Source organism: Sminthopsis crassicaudata, chromosome 2 (genome assembly GCF_048593235.1).
Source record: "Sminthopsis crassicaudata isolate SCR6 chromosome 2, ASM4859323v1, whole genome shotgun sequence".
Classification (NCBI taxonomy): Eukaryota; Metazoa; Chordata; class Mammalia; order Dasyuromorphia; family Dasyuridae; genus Sminthopsis; species Sminthopsis crassicaudata.
In genome coordinates this window covers 498,555,475-498,575,984 of record NC_133618.1, presented here as the reverse complement: position 1 = coordinate 498,575,984, position 20,510 = coordinate 498,555,475, and the positions used below count along the sequence as shown (strand labels likewise).

Sequence of the window (20,510 nt, the reverse complement as noted above, 5' to 3'; positions counted from 1 at the left end):
CCCCCCCCCAAAAATGCATTTTTGTCCTCTTCTGCCATCCTTAGCCTCCTTCAGAAGGGTCCCACTACTTTCCCAGCTTCTCATCCTATGGTATGCTTTCTTCCATTTCCACCTCAAATCTTGCAAGGGATACCCAGGCATTTGAGTTTCAAGAGGAGCCCAATCTGAACTGTTACAGTGTGTGGACTAGGAGATTGCTAAGGCACTAAGTCTATAAAAGGGTAGCCCTTATAACCTATACCTGTGGTGGCATTCACCAGCTGCAAGACCAGTGGCCGGCGGGTCACAATTCCAGATCCACGGGGCAGGAAGTCCCTACAACAGAAAAGAGCGTCTGAGAAGGGTAAAGATATCCCCTCATCTGTTCCAAGGGGTATCCTCCATCAGGGATCACTTCTCCAAACACATCAGTATCCAACCAGCTTCCAGAAATGACCCTTCCCTTCTCCACCCTGGCACAGAGTATATAATCTGCTGTATATGGCAGCAGAAGGAGTAAGAAAAAAGGGAATAATGGGGAAATGCCAACCTTAAAAAAGTAGAGATGGGTACAAATCCCTCTCACACACATCTCTCTCACCAGTTCAATGGTCCAGACAGACAGACTTGCTTGCTTCTCCCCAAACCCGATATTCCATCTCTAGTCTTCATCCCTTGACACAGGCGCCCCCATCTTTTTTTCATATCCATCTCTTAGAATCCTTAGCTTCCTTCATGGATTTTCTCAAGTGCTACTAGTGAAGAAAAACTATTCCCCATTTACCAGCTAAATTATTTAAAATTTTCCTCATATGCTTTTAATTTCTTTGACATATATATGTTGTTTCTCTTATAGAAAGGATGCTCTGTAAGAGCAAGAAACATTTCATGTCATGTCTTTGTATATCTCCAGTGAATAGAATAGTGCCTGGCACATAGCAGGTGCTTACAATTTTAATGATATTGATCCTTCAAAAAGATATGGGTTACGGTCACTGACATTGCTTTTCAGGCATCTCTTATATCTTATCTGAGCTTTTCACAAGACTCACAGAATCCTGACCTGAACCTTGACATTTTCCAGTCAATAAGAAGAAACTGAGTCCGAGATGGTTCTCAAGGAGAAGGGAAATTTATATATGGGATAATTATGGTGATGGAAGAAATAGAACATATCAACAAAATATCATACTAAAATATGAAAAGAGGGGAAACTGAGTCACAGATCATATACAGGAAGCAGTCTACTCTCTATTAGTCACAGTTTGTAACTCCACCAAGCACAAACCACCCTGGGCAAAGGGAAAGGGTCTCACTTTCTCTCCCCTGCCAAGTTTCAGTTCTGGATATGGCAGGGAATGAAGTGGGCTGTATTTTCTGTAGCTCCAGTGTAACAATCCAGAAGGCCCTGGCCAAGAAAAAGGTGCCTCAGACTTATACCGCTTCCTCTTTCTCGCATTTTCCTTTGGTCTTTCCTGTCTTTTTTGCTGACTTTCAATCCCTCATCATTCCCTGTCTTTTCTGCTGAATTTCAATCCTTCACCACACCCCTCTGACTTGGGCTTCCTGCCTTCTGCCCTCCCTTCCTTTTGCCCATGAGTCTGGCCCATCATCAATGCAGCTGAGTTTGGGTAGGAATAGTGCAGCTCTCAAGGCTCATGAGACAAAGAACCACAACATGACAGAAACATGGAATTTTAGATCCAAATGTGACCTTACAGATCACCTATTTCTAAGCCCCACATGTCACAGATAGAACAAAAGATGGAGGTGAAGAAAAGAATCTGGATCATAGAGACATAAGTGGCAGAAGGGGAATAGAATCCAGGCCTCCCAAGTGTCTTGACTCTCTCCTATAGAGCACAATGTATAGGCCACAGGCCTGTTTTTCTCTCTGCCTCAGTAATGTGGCCTCTTCTCCACTTCCACTCCCCCTCCCCAGCTTGTGTATGTATATCAAAGCTCAGAGAAGGCACTATGATTTCTCTAGATGAATCAGCAAGGGCTGGAAGGGAGAATTGTCTCAGGGGAAGCTGATGGACAGGAACTGTGTCCTAAAAAGCAGGCACTGCTCTATTCAAAGTATAGAGGGTGGAACCTTGAGTTCCTCAGCTGGTACACAACACCAGCTGTGCATAAGGGATGTGGAGATGGGGTGGGAAGTGGTAAGGATAGGAGAAAGTCCATTGTCAGGTCACAAAATGACAAATTTCATGTGAAGTTCCACTTCCAAGTGTCCCAAAGAGGGCCAGAAGGGGCTGGGAACATTCCAGAGTAGTTGTGAAGAAAACATTTTTGTAAACTTCAAAGTATTGGAGAAATGTGAGTTATCCTGGATCCTGGACTTCTAACTCCTTAGAATGTAGGTTTCTTAAGGGCTTCTGTTTAATTTGTCTTTTTATCCTCAGCACTTAGCACAGCATCTGGCACATAACTGGTGATTAATAAATCCTCGTTGATTGATAGGTTGCCCCTTACACTATGCACACAGCCTGCTTCATAAATCTAACCAGAAATGTTCTTTCTACCTTAAGGACTAGGATGAGAAGCTAGGAAGGATTCCTCCTCAGCTCCATCTAAGCCTTGTTCTGGACAGTTTCCTTACCTATAAAAGGTGAGGAAGGAGAAGGGAAATTCAAAACATTATCAAGCCTGGGAAGAAAGATCAGGAGAAAACTGAGGCAGACGAGCTTGTCTACCCAGAGGACCAGGGCAAAACAAAGAACAAAAGGTGTCCTGCCTCAGAATATCTAAATAGTCTTGGTAAGGTAGAGTCATACATATGAAAGCTGCAGGGGACCGTAAAAAATAGTAATTCTTCCTAGCAGGCAGGGGATGGAGAATGAAGATAAGAGGATCCAGTCCAGTAAAGTCAGAGGGACCAAATGTCATGGCCCAAGCAGGAACAGGAACATGAGGTGAAAAAGAAATGGAGTCCCCAGACAGAGATGCTCTCATCAGTCCCCTCCTCCACACCCTCCACTAACATAGAGGTGGAACCCCCACCTGGCCAGCTCCTCGCCCAGCAACACCATGGCAACTGCCAGTTCCCATGGAAACAAGCCCAGAGAGAAAGAAAACCACAAAGCACTCCCCACCCCCCCTCACAGAAATGGAACCAATATCCACCACCTCCCCCATTCACTCAACCAATACATCAGCCTGATGTCAGCAGACTTCCCTGGTTGTAAGTGCTAGGGGAGGAAAAGCCTAGATTGGAACCTCCATGGTTCAGCAAGGATGGATGGAAAAGTAGATTTTTTTCTGGGGGGATTCTATTTTCTATCCCAAGATCTCAGTTCTACTATTTTTTAATATCTCAGTCCCAACACTCAGACATCTAGCTCCTCACTTTGACAACGGGGCTTTGAGATGCTCTGAACCTGACTGTCTCTGCAAACCTACCCAAAAAAGGAAGAGGGTTTAAATAGGGGGTTCAAAGAGAAGGTGCTCAGTACAGTTGGACATTCAGAACCTCTGACCCCAGGAAGCTGAGGCTTCCCCAGCCCCAGTTCTCTTGGGTAATGCTTACCACCTGAGCTATTAAAAGGACAATCAGCTTACAGGGAAGCAGAGATTATAGGCAGCGAGACAGCCTGGGCTGGGAATTCCCAGGGAGGATCACTGCTCTCTATAAAAGAGCAGAGAAGGTGATAATGCATATTCAATAATGTCTGGGTTTCTCCATTCTTTTGGGTAACATCCAAAAAAGCCTTCAAAGGATTGGTCCAAACAGAGTTCTCTATCTTTCCTCCAATTCTTGGGGAAAGTCACGGAATCATGGAATTTAAAAATGTGAGTCAAAGACACTTAACTTTAGAATGATAATCATAGAATGAGTCTCACAGTTGAGGAAATGAACCTCATTGGAGAGGAGGGGGACTATGGGTATACAATACTGCATATAGTGTTTTAACCAGTCATGTATTAGTTGGTTTTGTTGAATTGTTTGTTTGTTTTTTTCCTCTTTTAATCTTTGTTACAAGAGAAAACACTCTGGGCAGCTGAAGGGGAGATATAAGTGTGATATAAAAATAAAAAATATCAGGAGAGAGAAAGAGACAGATAAATAGGCAGACAGACATACAGACAGAAGACTATGAGAGCTAAAAGAAGTTCCTGTATGAATTATGTGACTTTGATCAAGTCATTTCACCTGTCTGGGAATGAAGCTTCTTATCTGTGAACTAAAAGGGAAGAATGAAATCATTTCCAAAGCCCTTTCTGGCTCTAATATTCTATAGTTCTAACATTTTGGGATTCTAGTTAAAAGTCCCCATTTTACAGATAGAAAATCTGATGCCCAGAGAAAGGAAACACTTCAGAGAAAGAATACAGAGCTTCTCTGAATCACGGTCCTAAATGCTGTTGGGCCTGTTGTACTATATCTCAGAGTAACTCTTTTTCAGAAATATGCAAAACTAATAGATAATTCCTAGATTTCTTTGTACCCCTCTAAGAACCAGTTCTTCCTAGAGACAATTAGGGAAGAGAGTCACCAAATCCCACACGGCATCCCAGAACGCAGGGGTCTTGTTTCTTAGCCCCATTCCTTCAACCTCAGCTCTGGATGGTGAGGGAAGGGAAACTACTGTCCTGTTTCCTAATTCCATTCCATCTCTGTGGTTCCTTCCCTTTCCCGGAGATACAATCTGACCCCACTCTTCAATAAAGTTCCCTTCTCCTTTTCTTGACTCCTCCCAGCAAGCTTCCCATCATGCATCCAGGGAGCTTGCCAAGCTTACCGACCAGAGGGGTGCCATCCCCTCCTTGATACCATGAAAGGCCAGTTGGGGGGATCGCCGATAACAGGGCCCCCAGAGAGAGTGATGGCCAAGCCCACCAGACACCTCCTCACTGCCCCTGGGAGATGGGTTTGGGGCAATGCTAGCTGTCACTATTAAGTCCTGGGGAGAGTGGGAGATGGTAAAAAGTGAAGCTAGGAAATTGAGAAAGTGATTTCCTTGTCTTCTGCTGAGTCATCCTCAAACACACAATAGGCATAAAGAGAGAAAAATGATACCTCGGAGGAGCTCAAAGCACTTTATAAGGAACATCTCCATCATCCCCAAACTATCCAGGAAAAAAGTGGTAATAGAAAACAACCCTAGAAGGAATGGCTCAGATGATCCAAAGCCCAGTGATCCCAATCGCTGGGATTCTGTTCTCTCCTGTAGCCTCTGCTCCAAATGGACAGGTCACTGAAAGGTGAACTGCCACATGGACAGCTGTCATCTAAGAACTCACTCCAGGGTCTCCAGGGCTCATGGAGCAATGTCCATCATGGCTGAGGGCTTGGGATTAAGAGAAAGAGAGGAAGAGATTGATTGGCTCCCTTGGCATCCCTAAATGTGGGCTGGTCACTACCCCATTGCACTGAGGTTGGGTGCACTGGGAAGGCCAGGTGGATCTCTGGGAAGGAGAAGCAGTCTTGGTTGCGGAGGGCAGGCCAGCCTTATGGAAAGAAAGGAAACTAGTGCCTGGAAGTTAAGAGGCCCAGGTCCTGGTCTTGGCTTTTCCATAACCTTTCTGGAAGACTAGTAAAATCACTTTCCCCCTCTGGGCCTTGGTTTTCACAACTGGAAAAGAAACAAGCTATATGAGATGATCACAGAAGGAATAAGGTGAGGTATCCCTCCCCAGAAGTAAGACAGAATGAGAGGAGGAGGAGGCTGGCCTGGCTAAACAAATCCCCCCACCGCCCTGAGAGCGATGCCTATGGATATGTCTGACTCCCTGGTCTCAAGGGTTTCAAGAACCATTTCTAACCTGAGACTCAAGCTGCCTCACTTTGGCAGCCATCCCTAACACAGGAGCAGGAAACCCAGTCAATGATGGTAATGGCTGAGTATCTTCTCTCCCAGGTAGGGCTGTTTGGTTGGAAATCCACCTCCCTTAGGGGAGTGAGAAAAAGGAAGGAATAATTTTAGAACGCCAGGCAGAAGAACCTGGCTGAGAAGGCCTGTTTCCCATTTCTCTTCTAAGTCTCACTTGCCTGATAGCTGATTTCTGCCCAAGCTCAAGCTTGCGCTCATAGAAGCCTGGTAGAAATGGCATAGCTCCTATGCCAACTTGGGCACTAACATATTGGTATTTAACTTCCTTCTTAGAATCACTGCCTGACTTTTTCTTGGCCTGGAATTCAAGGAAAACAAAGCAGCAGGCTCAGAGGAAAGCTGCCTCTCCATTTGACTCCTCTGGTGTTGGATCTGAATAGAGGGATGAGCTATGGGGGCAGCTCGATGGCACAGTGGATGGAGCCTGGAGATAGGAGGACCCGAGTTCAGATTCAGCCTCAGACACTTCACACTTCCCAGCTGGATGTGACCCTGGGCGAGTCATTTAACCCCAACTGGCTCACAAAAACAAAACAAAAGAGAGAGAGATGGACTTGGTTGTGGTAAAGGATTTTTGGGGGGTTGAGGGAAATCTGATGGCAGTCCTGAGTTGGGGAGAGTGAGGGAGAGGAACACAATGGATGATGCTATATAGACAAGTCAAAGGGTTACTGAACTTAGAGATGGAAGAGATTCTGGAGATCTGGCCTGACAACTAGTCACCCAACTTTGCCTTAAGACCTCCAAGGATGGGAAGTTCACTCCTTTTTGAGGAAGCCCATTCCATTTTGGGGGACCATTGATGGAAATAGTTCTTCATCTGCTGAAATTTTTATCCGGTGCTTCTCATTCTGCTGACTGAGCAGAACAAGGCTAGTGTCTGTCTAACAGCTCCCCAAGTACTGAGGACAAGTGTCATGTCTCCCCTTCTCCAGGCCCAACATCCCTGCAGACCCTGTAGTTGATGGGGTGATCTCCACATGCCCTTCCTAGTTGCCACTCTTGGATGAAGTCAGATCTCTTCCCAGGACTAAACAAGGTACTTTAGAAGAGGTCAGTCTGAAGCAGAGGGCAAGCAAAATCATTACAGTCACTAGGTTTCTCTCTCAACATAAACAAAGGTAATATTAGCTTTTTTTGGCTATCATGCCATATTGTTGACTCACATTGAGCTGAAAGTTCATAAACCATCCCCCAACTCTACTCCAAGCTTCTGTTTTCTCAGCCTAGGACAATGGAATCAGGGAGATAGAGAAGGAAGAAATTGGTTTCTGAGTATGAGTAGGACCTAGGCAACTTGAGTTAGGCTTTCAGATTCTGAAGCATGTCTATAAAACTGGCTTACAGGAAAAGTGACCAGTGGGGCAAAAGATCTTTTTTAATGGATAGCTTAAGAATGACAAGCAGAATGGTTTCAGAAAAACCTGACTTATATGAACTGATGCAAAGTGAAGTGAGCAAAATCAATGAACACTATACACTGTAACAACATTGTAATGGTGATCAACAGTAAAAACCTACCTACTGTGATCAATATAACAATACAATACAATTTAACAAGACAAGACAAAGGCTCACATTAAAAAGTGCTATCCACTAGCAGTGAGAGAATGGATAAACAGAATGAAATGTCTTGTTTTTCCACTTCCTTTATTTTTCTTTTTTTTCCCCTCCAAAATGGCAAATATGGAAATGTGTTCTGTGTGGCTTTCCATGTATGACCAAAGATATCATATTGCTTGCCTTTTCAAGAAATAAGAAAGTGGAAGAGAAGGAGGGAGGGAAAGAATTTGGAACTCAAAATTTTAAAAAATAAATGCTAATTTTTTTTACATATAACTGAGAAAATAAAATGACTAGCTTTTGTTTTTATATCACATGACCTTCTTTCCAAATATATGTCCTAACTCAAATCTCAGTAAAATATCCCTTTACTAAAATAAACCATCTTTTCTCTTTCTTTTAGAAAGCAGCTCAGAAAAACTAAGCCATATATCAACTGAGTCAGGTAAGTCAGCTTATTATACTTAAAACCGCCCTAAGACTTTGAAGACAACCTATAGGTACAATATCCCACATCTCTGTCTACTTCAGCAAATAAGGGGAAAAGGGTTGTTTTCCATCTCTTCTCCAAGGCAAGTTTGGCCATTAAAATTACACACTACTAAGTTTCAGCATTTTGTTCCAGGGAAAGGATTTCTCAACATATTGTGCCCTGAGAGGTCTATTATAAAGAAGATAAAACTATCATCTTTAGATGAGAATCCATTAATAAGCTATTAAGACCACCGTTATAATATTTATTATATTGATATCATAAATATACACAGTAAAAGCACGTTCTGTCTATTGAATAAAAAAAATCTCTGAGTGCGGAGTTAGAATGATTTGAAGGATATCCTTCAATCCCTCTGTCTATCTAAAGGGAAGTGGGTTCAAATTTTGCCTCAGATATTTAAAAGATATCTTAGACAAGTGTTTTCAACTTTAAAAGGCTCAGTTTCCTCATCTGTAAACTGGAGAAAATAATCCTTACATTGCCAACATCATAGCGTTGTTGTAAGGAAAACACTGCAAACCTCATATAAATAAACATATGATGTAATTCTTATTTCTAGCTTGCATCTTGACAATTAAGCTGGCATACACCAGGGTAGAAATAATGAATGTTCCCAAATCCTGCCTCTGACATTTACCAGCTGTGGGCCTCTGGTTAAAATATTTAACACCTCTCCTCATGAAACCCTAACCTCACTTTCCTCATCTGTATAGTGGGGGAATAATGCCTATTGAAAGTACCTTATAGAGATGTTGAGGATCAAATGAGGATGTATAAATCTTTTTATATTCTTAGGGAGCTATAGAAATGTCATCTATTATTATTTGGTAGGGATGGGGGAGGGACCCCAGGTCTTAAGAACACTAGTCATTCATCAGATTCTGGCAAAGGTTCAGGGGGTGGGACTTTCAGATTCCTGGATAACCAGGGGCTTTTCCTCCTCACACAGCAATGGCCTATTGTAATACTCTACCCTTGGTTAATAATGCCTTTCCTCTCTCATTGCCTCAAGATCAGATATATATGAGCAACAAAATAAAACAATCCTATGGTAATAAATAGGGATGCCAGAGGTGGATGAAGCTGCTAATTGTTCCTCTTTGTCTCTTCCCAGGAGTTGCTGGATTCCTCCCTCCAGAGAGTCCTGACAGGGGGACACTTCAGGGCACAAGAGAGCTAGACCTAAAGGAAGCCTGGGTATCCGGGTTCCTGGCCCTCTCCTTCACCCTAGCACCAACATGACATTTTCTCTGCTCTGTATCGCTGGAAAGATCCTTGTTACCTGGACTTGAATAGAGAGAAGATGGAGGCCCACCTGGGATGAGGCATTTGAAGTGAGAGCATACAGCAGGAGGGTAGGTATGGGGGGGAAATGGGGTAATGTGAAGCCCAAAGAGAGAATCAGAATTTCTTTTTGTAAAAAGAGCCCATTTACTCTTCTTCAGATACATAAGCCTTAGGCTTGATCCCTTCTAAGGGACTTGGGAGAGAGAATCATAGAGCCAGAAGTCCAGTCCCTTCATTTGCTAGACAGGGAATCTGAGGCCCAGGAAAAGAGGTTGGCCCAAGGTCAGCCAGCCACTGTCTGTGGATCTTCATGATTGCTTCCCACTTGGAGGTGCTGGGTCATTGCGGAGCGAATCCCTTATTCTCTCTGGACCTCAATGTCCCCATCTGTAGCAGGATGCTCAGTGGGTAATTGCAAAATAAACATCCTGTCCTTAAAATGGAAGCAATTATTTCCTCACAGTAATGGCTGAAAACATCCGTGCACCTGACTATGGCTACATGCTCTTCCGATTAACAAAGGCCTAACTAGAATTTTTTTAAAATTTCTCTTTGGTAAAATGATAAATACAAAATCATCAAAAACAACAACAACAAAACCAGGCCAGACTTGATAATAATAGCTAGAATTTATATAACATCTTAAGGTTTGCAAAATGCTTTAGATGTTTTTCATTTGCTCCTCACAAAAAACCAAGAAGACAACTGATATTATTATCCCCATTTTGCAGATTCATGGCTTAAATGACTTACCAGGGTCGAATAGATAAGTATCTGAGGCAAGATTTGAACTCAAAACCTTCCTGACTCCAAGTGCAGAACTCTATTGACTGCACCTTTTAGCTCCTATGAGCCTGATATGTGCTGGATATCAAAATGGCCTGAGCTCTCTTGGTTTCCCTTTTGCCAACAGGACAAGGGAGTAGAAGGAAAAGTTAGTTGTAATGACAGTGGAGAGAGAAGAGGAATCTTTAAAGAGTGTGTACGCATGTGTATGTAAACACAGATATGAATGAAGACTAACATATTATATTATATGACTGCAGCATAATTCTTCTTATGTAGTGTCTTCCTCCACTAGATTGTAATCCCCTTGAGGGCAGGGATTCTCAGCTCTTAGCAGAGCACCTGGCATGTAGAAGCAGCTTAATAAATGTTTATTAACTCTGACTATATGTGGTTGTGTGTTAGCTCATTTTTTTTTTGGCAAAGCAATTGGAGTTATGTTTTTCCTGGAGTCACATAGCTATTGTTAAGTGTCTGAAGCTGGTTTTGAACTCCTGACTCCAGGGCCGATGCTCTATCCACTATGCCATCTAGTTGCCCTTAACTTATATATATCAGTAGACTGGCATGCCTTATTGTATGTATCCATACAATAAAAATAACATCTAATAAAAATAGCACTTTGAGGTTTACAAATAATTTTATACATATTGTCTCATTTGATCTTAATAACAAGCTAAAGAAGATGCTATTATCATCACCCTCATTTTACAGATGAAGAAACTGAGGCTAAAAGAGTGTTCACAGTCATATAGCAAACGAGTCTTTTTTTTTTTTAGGAATTAAATTATATTTTTAAATTTTTATTTTTAATTTTTTATCTTAGCTTTTTCCCAAACCAATAAGTAATAATTCAGGTCTTTTTGACTCCAAGTCTAGCATTATGGATGTGCTACAGTAGCATAAGTTCAAGGATACAGGGTAGAGATACCTGAATCAGGAAAGGAAAGTCTCTCTTCTGTCCCAAGCCTGATTGAAGGTAAGAAAAGACCCAGGGTTACCCAGCTGGGAAGTGGTATCTGAGAATGGATTTGAACTCAGGTGCTTCTGACTCTGGGGCCAGTGGTCTATCCCTCCAACTGTGAGTCTCTCTTAAGGATGCTTCCTAATGCCTCTGGGTAGCTGTTCTTCCTGCTCATTGGCTGGTGCAGTCTCAGGCCCTCCCTTCCCCCAGCTCCTGGCATTCTTGGCCCCAGTGACCCCAGCCAAGCCTAAAGAAACTTGATTCTCCCCCATAGCTCGCCTATCAGTCCCTGCTCAGCTCCATTTCCCTTCAGCATCCTGGTCCTCTGTGAGTCACTTTACATATCTGCTTTCCTTGACCCAGCCATGGAAGGGACAGGTCTCATATAGGCTTCTCTCTCCTGAGAGGAGGGAAGGAATTTGGTCATGTGTCCTTCATGTTAAGCACCTAGATGCCCAGCAGCCATATGGGATCCCTAGCATGTGCCCAACACATGTGCCAAGCAAGTTTTAGGCACAGGAGTAAGCACAAGCAATGTGTTTCTCATGACTGCAGCATGGACTGGAGAGTAGGGGAGTCAATGTGTGTTCTCTGATTGGGCCGTTTAGCTGCTGGGGTGGACAGGGAAGGAAAGCCACGTCTGGTCCTGCAGGGTACAGCTGTCTGACCCAGTAAGGCATCCCCCCAAATCAGGCTGTGCTGGTGGGTCCAGAAACACAGCCCAGAGGGAGCTGAAGTCCATGAAGTCCTCGCTGACTAAGCTGACTCTCTTTTGAACCTGAACAGCTCAGAAAGAAGACCCTCAGCACAAACTGCCCAATATAATAAATTCTCTTTCCATGCATTTATCTTCTCTTCTTTCACTATGAGGGCCAGAAAAAAAAGATATTTGGTTTCTTATCCCAGCTCTAAAAAGGATGGAGAGAGTTAAGAGAGGAAACGGATTCACATAGGAACCCAGGTGTTCCAGTTTCCAGGCTGGTTTTCGGCATTCTAGCTCTTGGTGTCTCCTTCTATCTGTCTGTTCTGTCTCTGTCTCTCCTCTTTTCTCACTGTCTCTATCTCTCTGTCTCTCACTCTTTCTCTCTCTGCTGCCTTCCTTGCTTTGGCTTCTAGGAGGCTTTTGCACCACTTCTTCCTCTGTCCCCACACTGGCTTGGGAAGACCCATCCCAAGCACACTGCTCTAAAGCCCTTGCCACCCTATCCTGAGCTGCCCCAGAACTAAAGGAAAATCTGTTTCCCAGCATCATAGGGAAGACACAACATGTGGCCAAAAGTACACCCTCTATGTAGGCTTGGCTGGCTCACTCTCGGACAGAGAAAATTGAAGGAGGAAGGTCACCATCTGGTCAGTACGGACCAGTACTAGGACCTGCCAGATCCATTCTCAGACATCCTGGACCCAGGTCAAAGAAAGGCAAAACAGAGGCGTGCAGGGAGGGGAGGACACAGATCTCTACAAGTTTGCTTCCTATCTCAAGCAGCCCATGAGAAGGTAGGCCCCAATCATCACCAGTAGGAAGATGGCTTGAGGCTAGAAGACTTAGGTCAGGCCAGGAGTTCACCACTGATGGGCTGGGTAAAAGTTTTCTCTGTTCCATGCCTCAGTTTACCTACCTACAGAATGAAGCTTCTGAGGATGAGCTCCTTAGAGCACGGGCATCTCCCCAACTCTGCAAGGTGTGGTAGAGTGGAGAGGATGTTGGCTCTGGGAGCAAAGAACCCTGGGGCAAATCCTGGCCCTGCCCCTTCCTGTGTGACTGAACAAATCAGTTAATATCTTTCCATATCCAAGGGTCTAAAATGGCCCTTCTATCCCTAAAAGGATGGTTCCATGCGTGCGATTCTAGAGCTGACAAGGAGGCCGGCTTGCTGCTGTCCCAGAATCCCAGATCCCAGTCAGACCCAGAATTCCTTGTTTCCTCTGCTCCATCATTCGTTTCCTCCCTGGAGGACGGAGGAAGGGAGACCTGGTCCTGAGGGAGTCTCATAGCCTGCCTTCATCACCATGCACACAGCCCCAGGGACATCCCTAGGCCTGCTGACATTGAGCGGAAATCCAGGCATGACCTGGGAACCAGAGAGGGGAGAGGACAAGGCAGAACCCAGCATCATCAGCTGCCAGTCCTCCAGAGGAGCAAGAACTATGGGCTAAGGGCAGAAGCTACCCCCTACTCTGGGTGTCTAACCCTGGACAGATCAATACACCATACACCCCCTGCCCAGTGATGCAGCGGATAGAGCACTGGGTCTGGAGGCAGGAAGAGGCGAGATCAAGTCTTCCTTCAGAACTGGGTGATCCTGGGCAAGTCACAGAACTTCAGTTTCCTCATCTATAAAATGGGAATAATAATATCAACTAACCCTCTCCCGAAGTTGCCATGAGGATTAAATGAGAAAACTGTAAAGTGCTAAGCATAGTACAAATAGTGGGTGATAGATAAATATTTGCTATTATTGTTGTTATTCCTAGAGTTAGAGGGAAGATTCAAGATGTGTTAAGGGCTTAGAGATCAACAAGAAACTTGAATTTCTTAGGTTTCTTTCTTCTTCCTTCCCTCTCCTCATCTGCTCTTCATTTAGCCCAGGTCTCAGTTTACTCATCTGTAAAATGGTGATAATAATAATTGTACTTACCTCACAGTGGTGATTAATGCAATACATTTATTCAATAGAGCAGCAATTTGTGGTCCTAGGACCCTTTATATTCTTAAAAATTATTGAGGACTCCTCCCAAAGAACTTCTGCTTATGTGGGTTATAGCAATCCATATTTACCATGTTAGAAATGAAAATGTCTTATTATTATTATTATGAAAACAGTTTTGACCTTGAGGAGTCCCTGAAAGGGGTTCTTAGGAGCCCCCTTGGAGTCCCCAGAAGACGGGTTTAGAGTACTATTTAAATATGAGTTTTCATTATTCCCTCTGCACCCCAGAGTGGGCAGCCCGATATTTACTGCATATAACTGCATGTCTCCCCATGCTGACCTCGAAGCATTACCTCACTGTACCTTGTACATCACCGGGGCCACCGGCTTCTCTGGAAATCTTTGGCCACAAGGTGAAAATGACATACTTTGGGGGGGGCAGGGCAGTCATGAGGATGGGAAGGGCAGAGGAAGATGTAAGATAACTCCTCCATCCCTTCAGCCCCCCCCCCCAGGGACCAAGCGGAATCATCTGTGGGTGCCTCCCTCTAGCCCATATCTCTGCAGCTCTTGAGTCACATGAGCCCGGGGGAAATCTGCAGGAGTCAATCTTGCTGCAGCCCAGAAGGAGCCGTGGGACTCTGCTGAGGAACCCTAGTTTGGGGTTAACCCCTTTGGGGGAGGGGGAGGGGCTTTCCCAGAATCGCTTCTCTGGAATTCTGAGGCTCCCCTGCAGAAGGGACCCTGCCCTCAGATAGACTCCCCCTCCCTCCTCTCTTCCCATGAGGGGGCTTGTTTGAGCCCAGAGAGGGGCTAGCAGGAGCGCTGACCCTTCTTGGTCCCGGAAGGACAAAAACGGGACTAAAGGTGGGGAGGGTATCTCTTCCCCCAGTCCGGCCACACTATGCTAGCCATGAAGGTCATCTGAAGGGAAGTGTGACTGGGAGCCGGAGCCACAGAACGAGAGCCCAAGGGGCGGCTGATGAGAGGAAAGGGGAGAGAAGGGATGCTGAGGAGAAGCCGCGGAAGGGAGCCTTAGGCAGGGGGAGGGAGCAGGGAGCCGCCAGGTCCACCTGTCCGGAGGAACCGCCGCAGCCTCCTTGGGATTCTCCCCACCTCCCTCACACTCAGTCTCCCAAGCAAGAGGGACGGGAGAGAAGCCCCCTCCCCCATCCTCTGGAAGGGAGACCCTGAGCCCGCTGACGGCAGTCCAATCACCAGTCAATGCCTTAGCACTGCCGTCGCCCCTTAGCGCCCCCACTCCGCAGGACGGACAGGTAATCCACGAGGAGAGGGGCGGCCGCCCGGAGCCGACCTTCTCGCCTCCCCAGCAGTTACATAAGCCCAGGCCCTTTGTCTCAGGCAGCCCGCTATATGGGGGAGGGCGGGGGCGGAGGTCACAGCTTCCTTCCCCGTCCCTGATGGCAGAGAGCGGGTCATCAGTCTCCCCTGCCAGTGCTGGGGTCTGCCCAGGCCTCCTGGGATAAGGGCACTTGGATGAGTGACGGGATGCTTCCCATGGCTCCTGCAGCCTCCCCAGGTCTCTCCTCCCTCCCCCTCCCCAAAGGGCCGCCTGCCTGAGTCATCTCCCGGCCGCGGCTCGCGGTCGTGCCCGCCCCTCCCCCTCACTCCCCCCTTCACCTCTCGGGGGCTACAGAGGGGAGCCGGGAGGGGAAAGGGCCCCGCTGCCAGAGATGGGAGATAGCCTTCTCCCCTCCCCCGCCTGACAGCGACCCGCCCGCAGCCCAGGGCTCCCTTCCCGCTGCTCAGTAAAAGATAAGAAGCGGCTCTGCCCCCCCTCCATCCTTGGCCCCCCGCAGCCTGCGGTCCAAGCCTTCCCCCTCCCCCTCCGCTGCGCTGCGCACAGACGGCGCAGAGAGGGGGAAGGGGCATTGCCCACTGCAGGGGGAGGGGGCGGGAGAAGACTCCGGCGCCCACCTTGGGAGGCACTGCCCACTGCAGGGGTACCTGAGCCCACGCTAGGGGCCCTCCCTCGGGGCGCAGGGAGCGGGGTGGGGGACTGGCTGCAGTGGCCCAGAGCACACCCGCTGGCGCAGACGGGGCGGACTGCGGGAAGGGCACCGGGGGCCGGGGCGGGCCGGTTACCTGCCCACGAAATTCTCCAGCACCGAGCTCTTGCCCGCGCTCTGGCCGCCCACCACTGCGATCTGCGGCAGGTCCAGGTTGGCATTCTGGCCGATGGCGGAGAAGGCGTCCTGCAGCCTGTTGACCAGCGGGATCAGGTCCTCCATGCCGCGGTTCCCCATCGCTGCGGTAGCCGCTGCCCGAGCCCCTCTCTGGGGGCTCCCCGCTCCCGCACGGAACTCCTGCGAGCCGCTGCGCTCACCGCCGGCCGCCGGATCCGCGGCACGGACAGCCCCTGGCTCTGCTCTCCCTCCCGCCCCGAGGTCCGGGCTCCTGCGTCTTCTCCCGCCCGCTGCAGCAGAGACGCTCAACCCGACTGCCTGCTTCGACAGCAGCCGGGCTAGCAAGCTGCCCAGCCACCCCACGGGGATTGGAGTCCCGCACTGACCCGCGGCAGTCGCCAGAGGGAGACGGAGAGCCCGAGGGAGGCTCCTTCTCTCTGCGCAGGCGCCAGTGCTGGGGCATCACGGGAATTGTAGTTTTCGAGAGCGTGGTCGATGAAAGCCATCTATTTACCTGGGTTCTGGGCCAACACCCAGCATCAAGAGCCAAGCCTGCGCGAAAAGAGGACACTTCCTCTAAGCCTTCGATTCTGGTTTATATAATCTGCGGCCCGTCACAACACCCCTGTCCTGTGCTACACCTTTCTACCCCGACCGACCTTAAACGTCTCCTCCCTCACCCCCATGCCCATCAGTTAGGCTTCCACCATTTAAATCAGCTCAGATCCCACCCCGTGTGCGAAGGTTTGCCGGCTTCTCCAGCCCCCGGGAGCTGTCGTTCTCTGAGGCATCTCTGCACTCGTCTGACATGCATCTTCCTCCCGAAGCTGTCAGTTATCTCTCTCTCTTCTTCCTCACTAGACTGAGCTCCTTGAGAGCAGGGACCACATTTTATTCGTCTTTGCCTCCCTCACAGAACTAGGCACAGGAGATGAATGAATAAGTGAATCTGCGGGGGCTGCTAATGGATAGAAAATGGCAGGGGAGGACTGGTAAACCACACAGAAAATAAAACGAGAAATTTTCCATATTCCCAAGCCCTTCTTCCAGTTAAAAATCTAGAAAATACTTACTGTGCATGCCGATTTCTTACTCATATTCACTCCATCTTCTCATCATAGGAGCATAGACTTAGAGCTGAAGATGCCCCAGAGGACATCTGTTCCAAGTCCTTTATTTTTCCCCAATTACATGTAAAAACAACCTTTAACTTTTGTTTTAAAAAAAAAAATTGAGTTCCAAATTCTCTCCCTGCTTTCCCCGCCCCCTCCCACTGAGAAGGCAAGCAATTTGATATGGGTTATAAATGTTCAGTCATACAAAACATATTTCTGTGTTAGTCATGTTGTGAAAGAAAACAGGCCAAAAAAAATCCCAGGAAAATAAAGCAAAGAAAAAGTATGCTTTGATCTGCCTTCGTCAGGACTTTCCATCAGTACTTTCTCTGGAGACGATAACAGTTTTCATCCTAACTCCTTCAGAAATTATCTTGCACTATTGTATTGCTGAGAATAACTAAGTCCTTTACAGTTATCATCACACAATGTTCTTCTAGCTCTGTTGACTTCCCTTTGCACCAGTTCCTATAAGTCTTCCCAGGTTTTTCTGAAAGCATCCAGTTCATCACTTCTTATAGAACACTAGTGTTCCTTCAAAATCATACATCACAGCTTGTTCAGTCATTCCCCCGGCGAAGGGCATCCCCTCGGTTTTCAACTTTTTGTCAGCACTAAAAGAGCCACCGTAAATATATTTGTACACATAGGTCCTTTTCCTTTCTGTTTCATCCCAGGTATATAGGAAAGTGTTAGGTACTCTAATGTCCAGAGAAGGATTGTGAGTCTTGTTCAAACACACACAATGAATGGATTCCAGGATGGAACCAGGGTTTGAAGATGAGATTCTTTTCATGAAAATCTGTCTCAGGTTTGGCTGTTTTGTTTGGCCTGTTAGTCGCTCCACAAGGGTGTTGGACCAGATGGCTATCTGCTATTCCTTCCAACTCTGTTTTCCAGAGATCAAACCTTCTGGACCCATTGCGCTTCTTCTCAGGGTTTTCCATCAGAAAGAGAGAGGTCTGAGTTGGCTGGTGGCCCTTCACCCCCTACCTCAGATAAACACAACGTCCCAAGGAAAGGCTAGCGTTAATGAAGGACCAAGGAGTGGGTGACCTGTTTGCTAGGAGATCAGGGCTTTATTCTCCAACAGTTTCCAACTTTCTGTGTGGGAAGCCATTTGCCTTCCTTGTGACTCCATTTCCTGGGGAGGTTATGCGTGAAATCCCAGTCAAACTGGGGGGCAAACCACTTGAGATATTCATGGGTATAATTTTAACATCGGTAAAGGTACTAATTACCTTTAAAAATGGCTTTAACTTTTGACTTTGTACTAACATAAGAATGGGGAAAAACTCTCAAAGATGTCAAAAACTAAATTCACAAGTATTGTACTGTACCTTTTTTAAAGCAAAATAAATTCTGGTGCACATCCGTACAGGAGAAAGCTACTCCTTTTCTGCGATAACTTCAATAGTAGTAGCCTGTGTTATTAGGTGGGTATCTACCCAGTATGTAGCCCATCAGTTTAAGCACTCATTTAGTCAGTGTTTATAAAATGCTTAGGATATAAGAAAATTGTACTAGGCTGTTCAGAAAAGAATTCATGAGATATAGAAACTCTATAGTAGATTTTCACCAATAAATGGGCAAAGCCAGTTGATCTACCTTTCTTTCTTTGATCTTCCTTTCTTTCTTTCTCATTTTTTTTCCCTTTTTGATCTGATTTTTCTTGTGCAGCAAGATAATTGTATAAATATATACATATATTGGATTTAACATATATTTTTAACATGTTTAACATATTTTGGATTACTAGCTATCTAGGAGAGGAGATGTGGAAAAGGAAGGGGAAATTTGGAACACAAGGTTTTGCAGGGGTCAATGTTGAAAAATTATCTATGCATGTTTTGAAAGTAAAAATCTCTAATAAAATTAAAATTAAAAAAATAAACTTAAAACAAACAAACAAACAAAATCTTCCCTTCCAGCTCTTTACATTCAATTTCATTTAAAGTTGTTGTTCAGTTGTTCAGTTCTAACTGTGACCCCGTTTGGAGGTTTCTGTTTTGTTTTGCAAAGATCCTGGAATGGTTTGCCATTTCCTTCTCCAATTTATTTTACAGATGAGGAAATTGAGGCAAAAAGGGTGAAGTGACTTGTCACAGTTAGTACATCTTTGAGGCCAGATTTGAAGTCAAATGGATGAATTTTCCTGAGTCAAAGCCCAAGACTCTTGCTACTGCGCCACCTACCTGTCGATCCATTCAAGGTACTAGTTAGTAAAGGCAGCTAACTGCTGGACCTGAGTTCAAATGCAACTTCAGGTAATTGTAGCCATTTGGCATTAGGCTTAGACATTAGAACTTAATCTCTGTTCACCTCTGTTCCTCAACTGTCAAATGGCTATAGTAATATCACCTTGTTTTGAGGATCAGATGAAATAATATTAAGTACTTAGCATAATGGCTGGCAAATGGTAGATACATAAATGGTAGCTATTATTATTATCATATCATCATTATTATAATTATCTATATTGTTGTCATTATCAGCCCCTGGGGCACGGACCCTTGTCCTACCAGAAAATCAGATATGTGCACTCAACATTATAACTTGGGAAAATCCACCGATTTAATTACTAGCCAGAGAACACAATAAGTTCAATCCAAAGATAGTTCATGAAATGGCGTAGTGAGAAAATTAGCAGTAGAACACTTCCCTTTATACCTAGGATACGCCAGCTTATAAATACTCACACAATCAGTGGGCATGTGCAAGGACCACACACAGGCAATATGTGTGACCAGGCAAAGAAAATGGAGGGGCAATCAAGCTGCATTGCTGCCAATGTCTCCCGCTGATACAACCACGATGCTCTCTCTGGACCTAACGCTGGCCGTCACATCATGTCTGTGGTGCTCTCCATCTTTCTTTCCCTTCCCTTTTTCCCAGGTTTCAGTTAGAATCTTCCTCTGAGACGCTATTTCTCTTCCATAAGAAAAATCAGCTCTCTTATAGCTCTGCCCTCAGAGCCTAAGTAACACCTCTTTTAGAAAGACAGAACCTTCCCAGAATAGGAAGAAAAAACCTCATCTGCTTTCTCAGCATAGAGTGTGGGAATCTGTCAGCTCCCAGAGCTGCCATTTCTGGAAGCCAGAGTCTTTGGAAATTAGAGGCGTCATTCAGCTAACTAAAGGCTACAGGAATAGTCTGGTTCCTCTTCTCTGGAGCCATGGAACGTGCTTAGTTGCCCTTCCTGGATCTGGTTGAACGTCTGGGAGCTCTGGAGCCCGTTTGCATCCATGTGCTAGCCCACAGTGGAAACACTTGCTATTTTGTCATGAAGTAACAAGCCCTTGCTGATCCCTTGCAGGGCTTTATGACACTTGCAGGACAGGAAGGAACTGTTAAGTTAAAAGTTTCTGGTTGAACTGTTACCTTCTATTCTCCAGCTGGCATTTTATAACTTTGAGTCTTCCAAGGAGGATGAAGAAGGACTGGGCCTTTTCCATTCCAGCAACATGGTGAAGTAGGAAGGAAAGGGGTCCTAGGGAAGCAGGCTGCCTCAACTAGCCAACTTTTACCTAGACTGCTGGCTGCTTTTCCACTGTTATGTTTGTTATTTCTTGTTAGGTGAATGAGTACCCATCCAGGTGTATACAGGCTTGGAAGTGATCTTGAGTTCAGGACCTCTAAAGGGTCATTGGGCTGGAGATGAATATCAGAAGGAAAGGTATTCTTG

At 45.8% G+C, this 20,510-nt stretch overlaps 1 protein-coding gene across 15 annotated transcripts in view; it reads right to left on the bottom strand.

Moving 5' to 3' along the window:
* DNM1 (dynamin 1) overlaps window positions 1-16,047 on the bottom strand; it is a 65,218-nt gene extending 49,171 nt beyond the window's left edge. For all 15 annotated transcript variants that reach the window (XR_012486872.1, XR_012486877.1, XR_012486875.1 and 12 more), the window contains exons 1-2: window positions 15,670-16,047; window positions 242-315 (exon numbers count right to left, since the gene is read on the bottom strand). Coding sequence is in view for 9 of the 15 variants with exons in the window: in XM_074293779.1 (XP_074149880.1) it covers window positions 242-315; window positions 15,670-15,830 (235 nt within the window). In the remaining 6 variants the exon portion in view is untranslated. The remainder of the gene's footprint in view (window positions 1-241; window positions 316-15,669) is intronic.
* Between the last annotated feature and the right edge of the window lie 4,463 nt (window positions 16,048-20,510).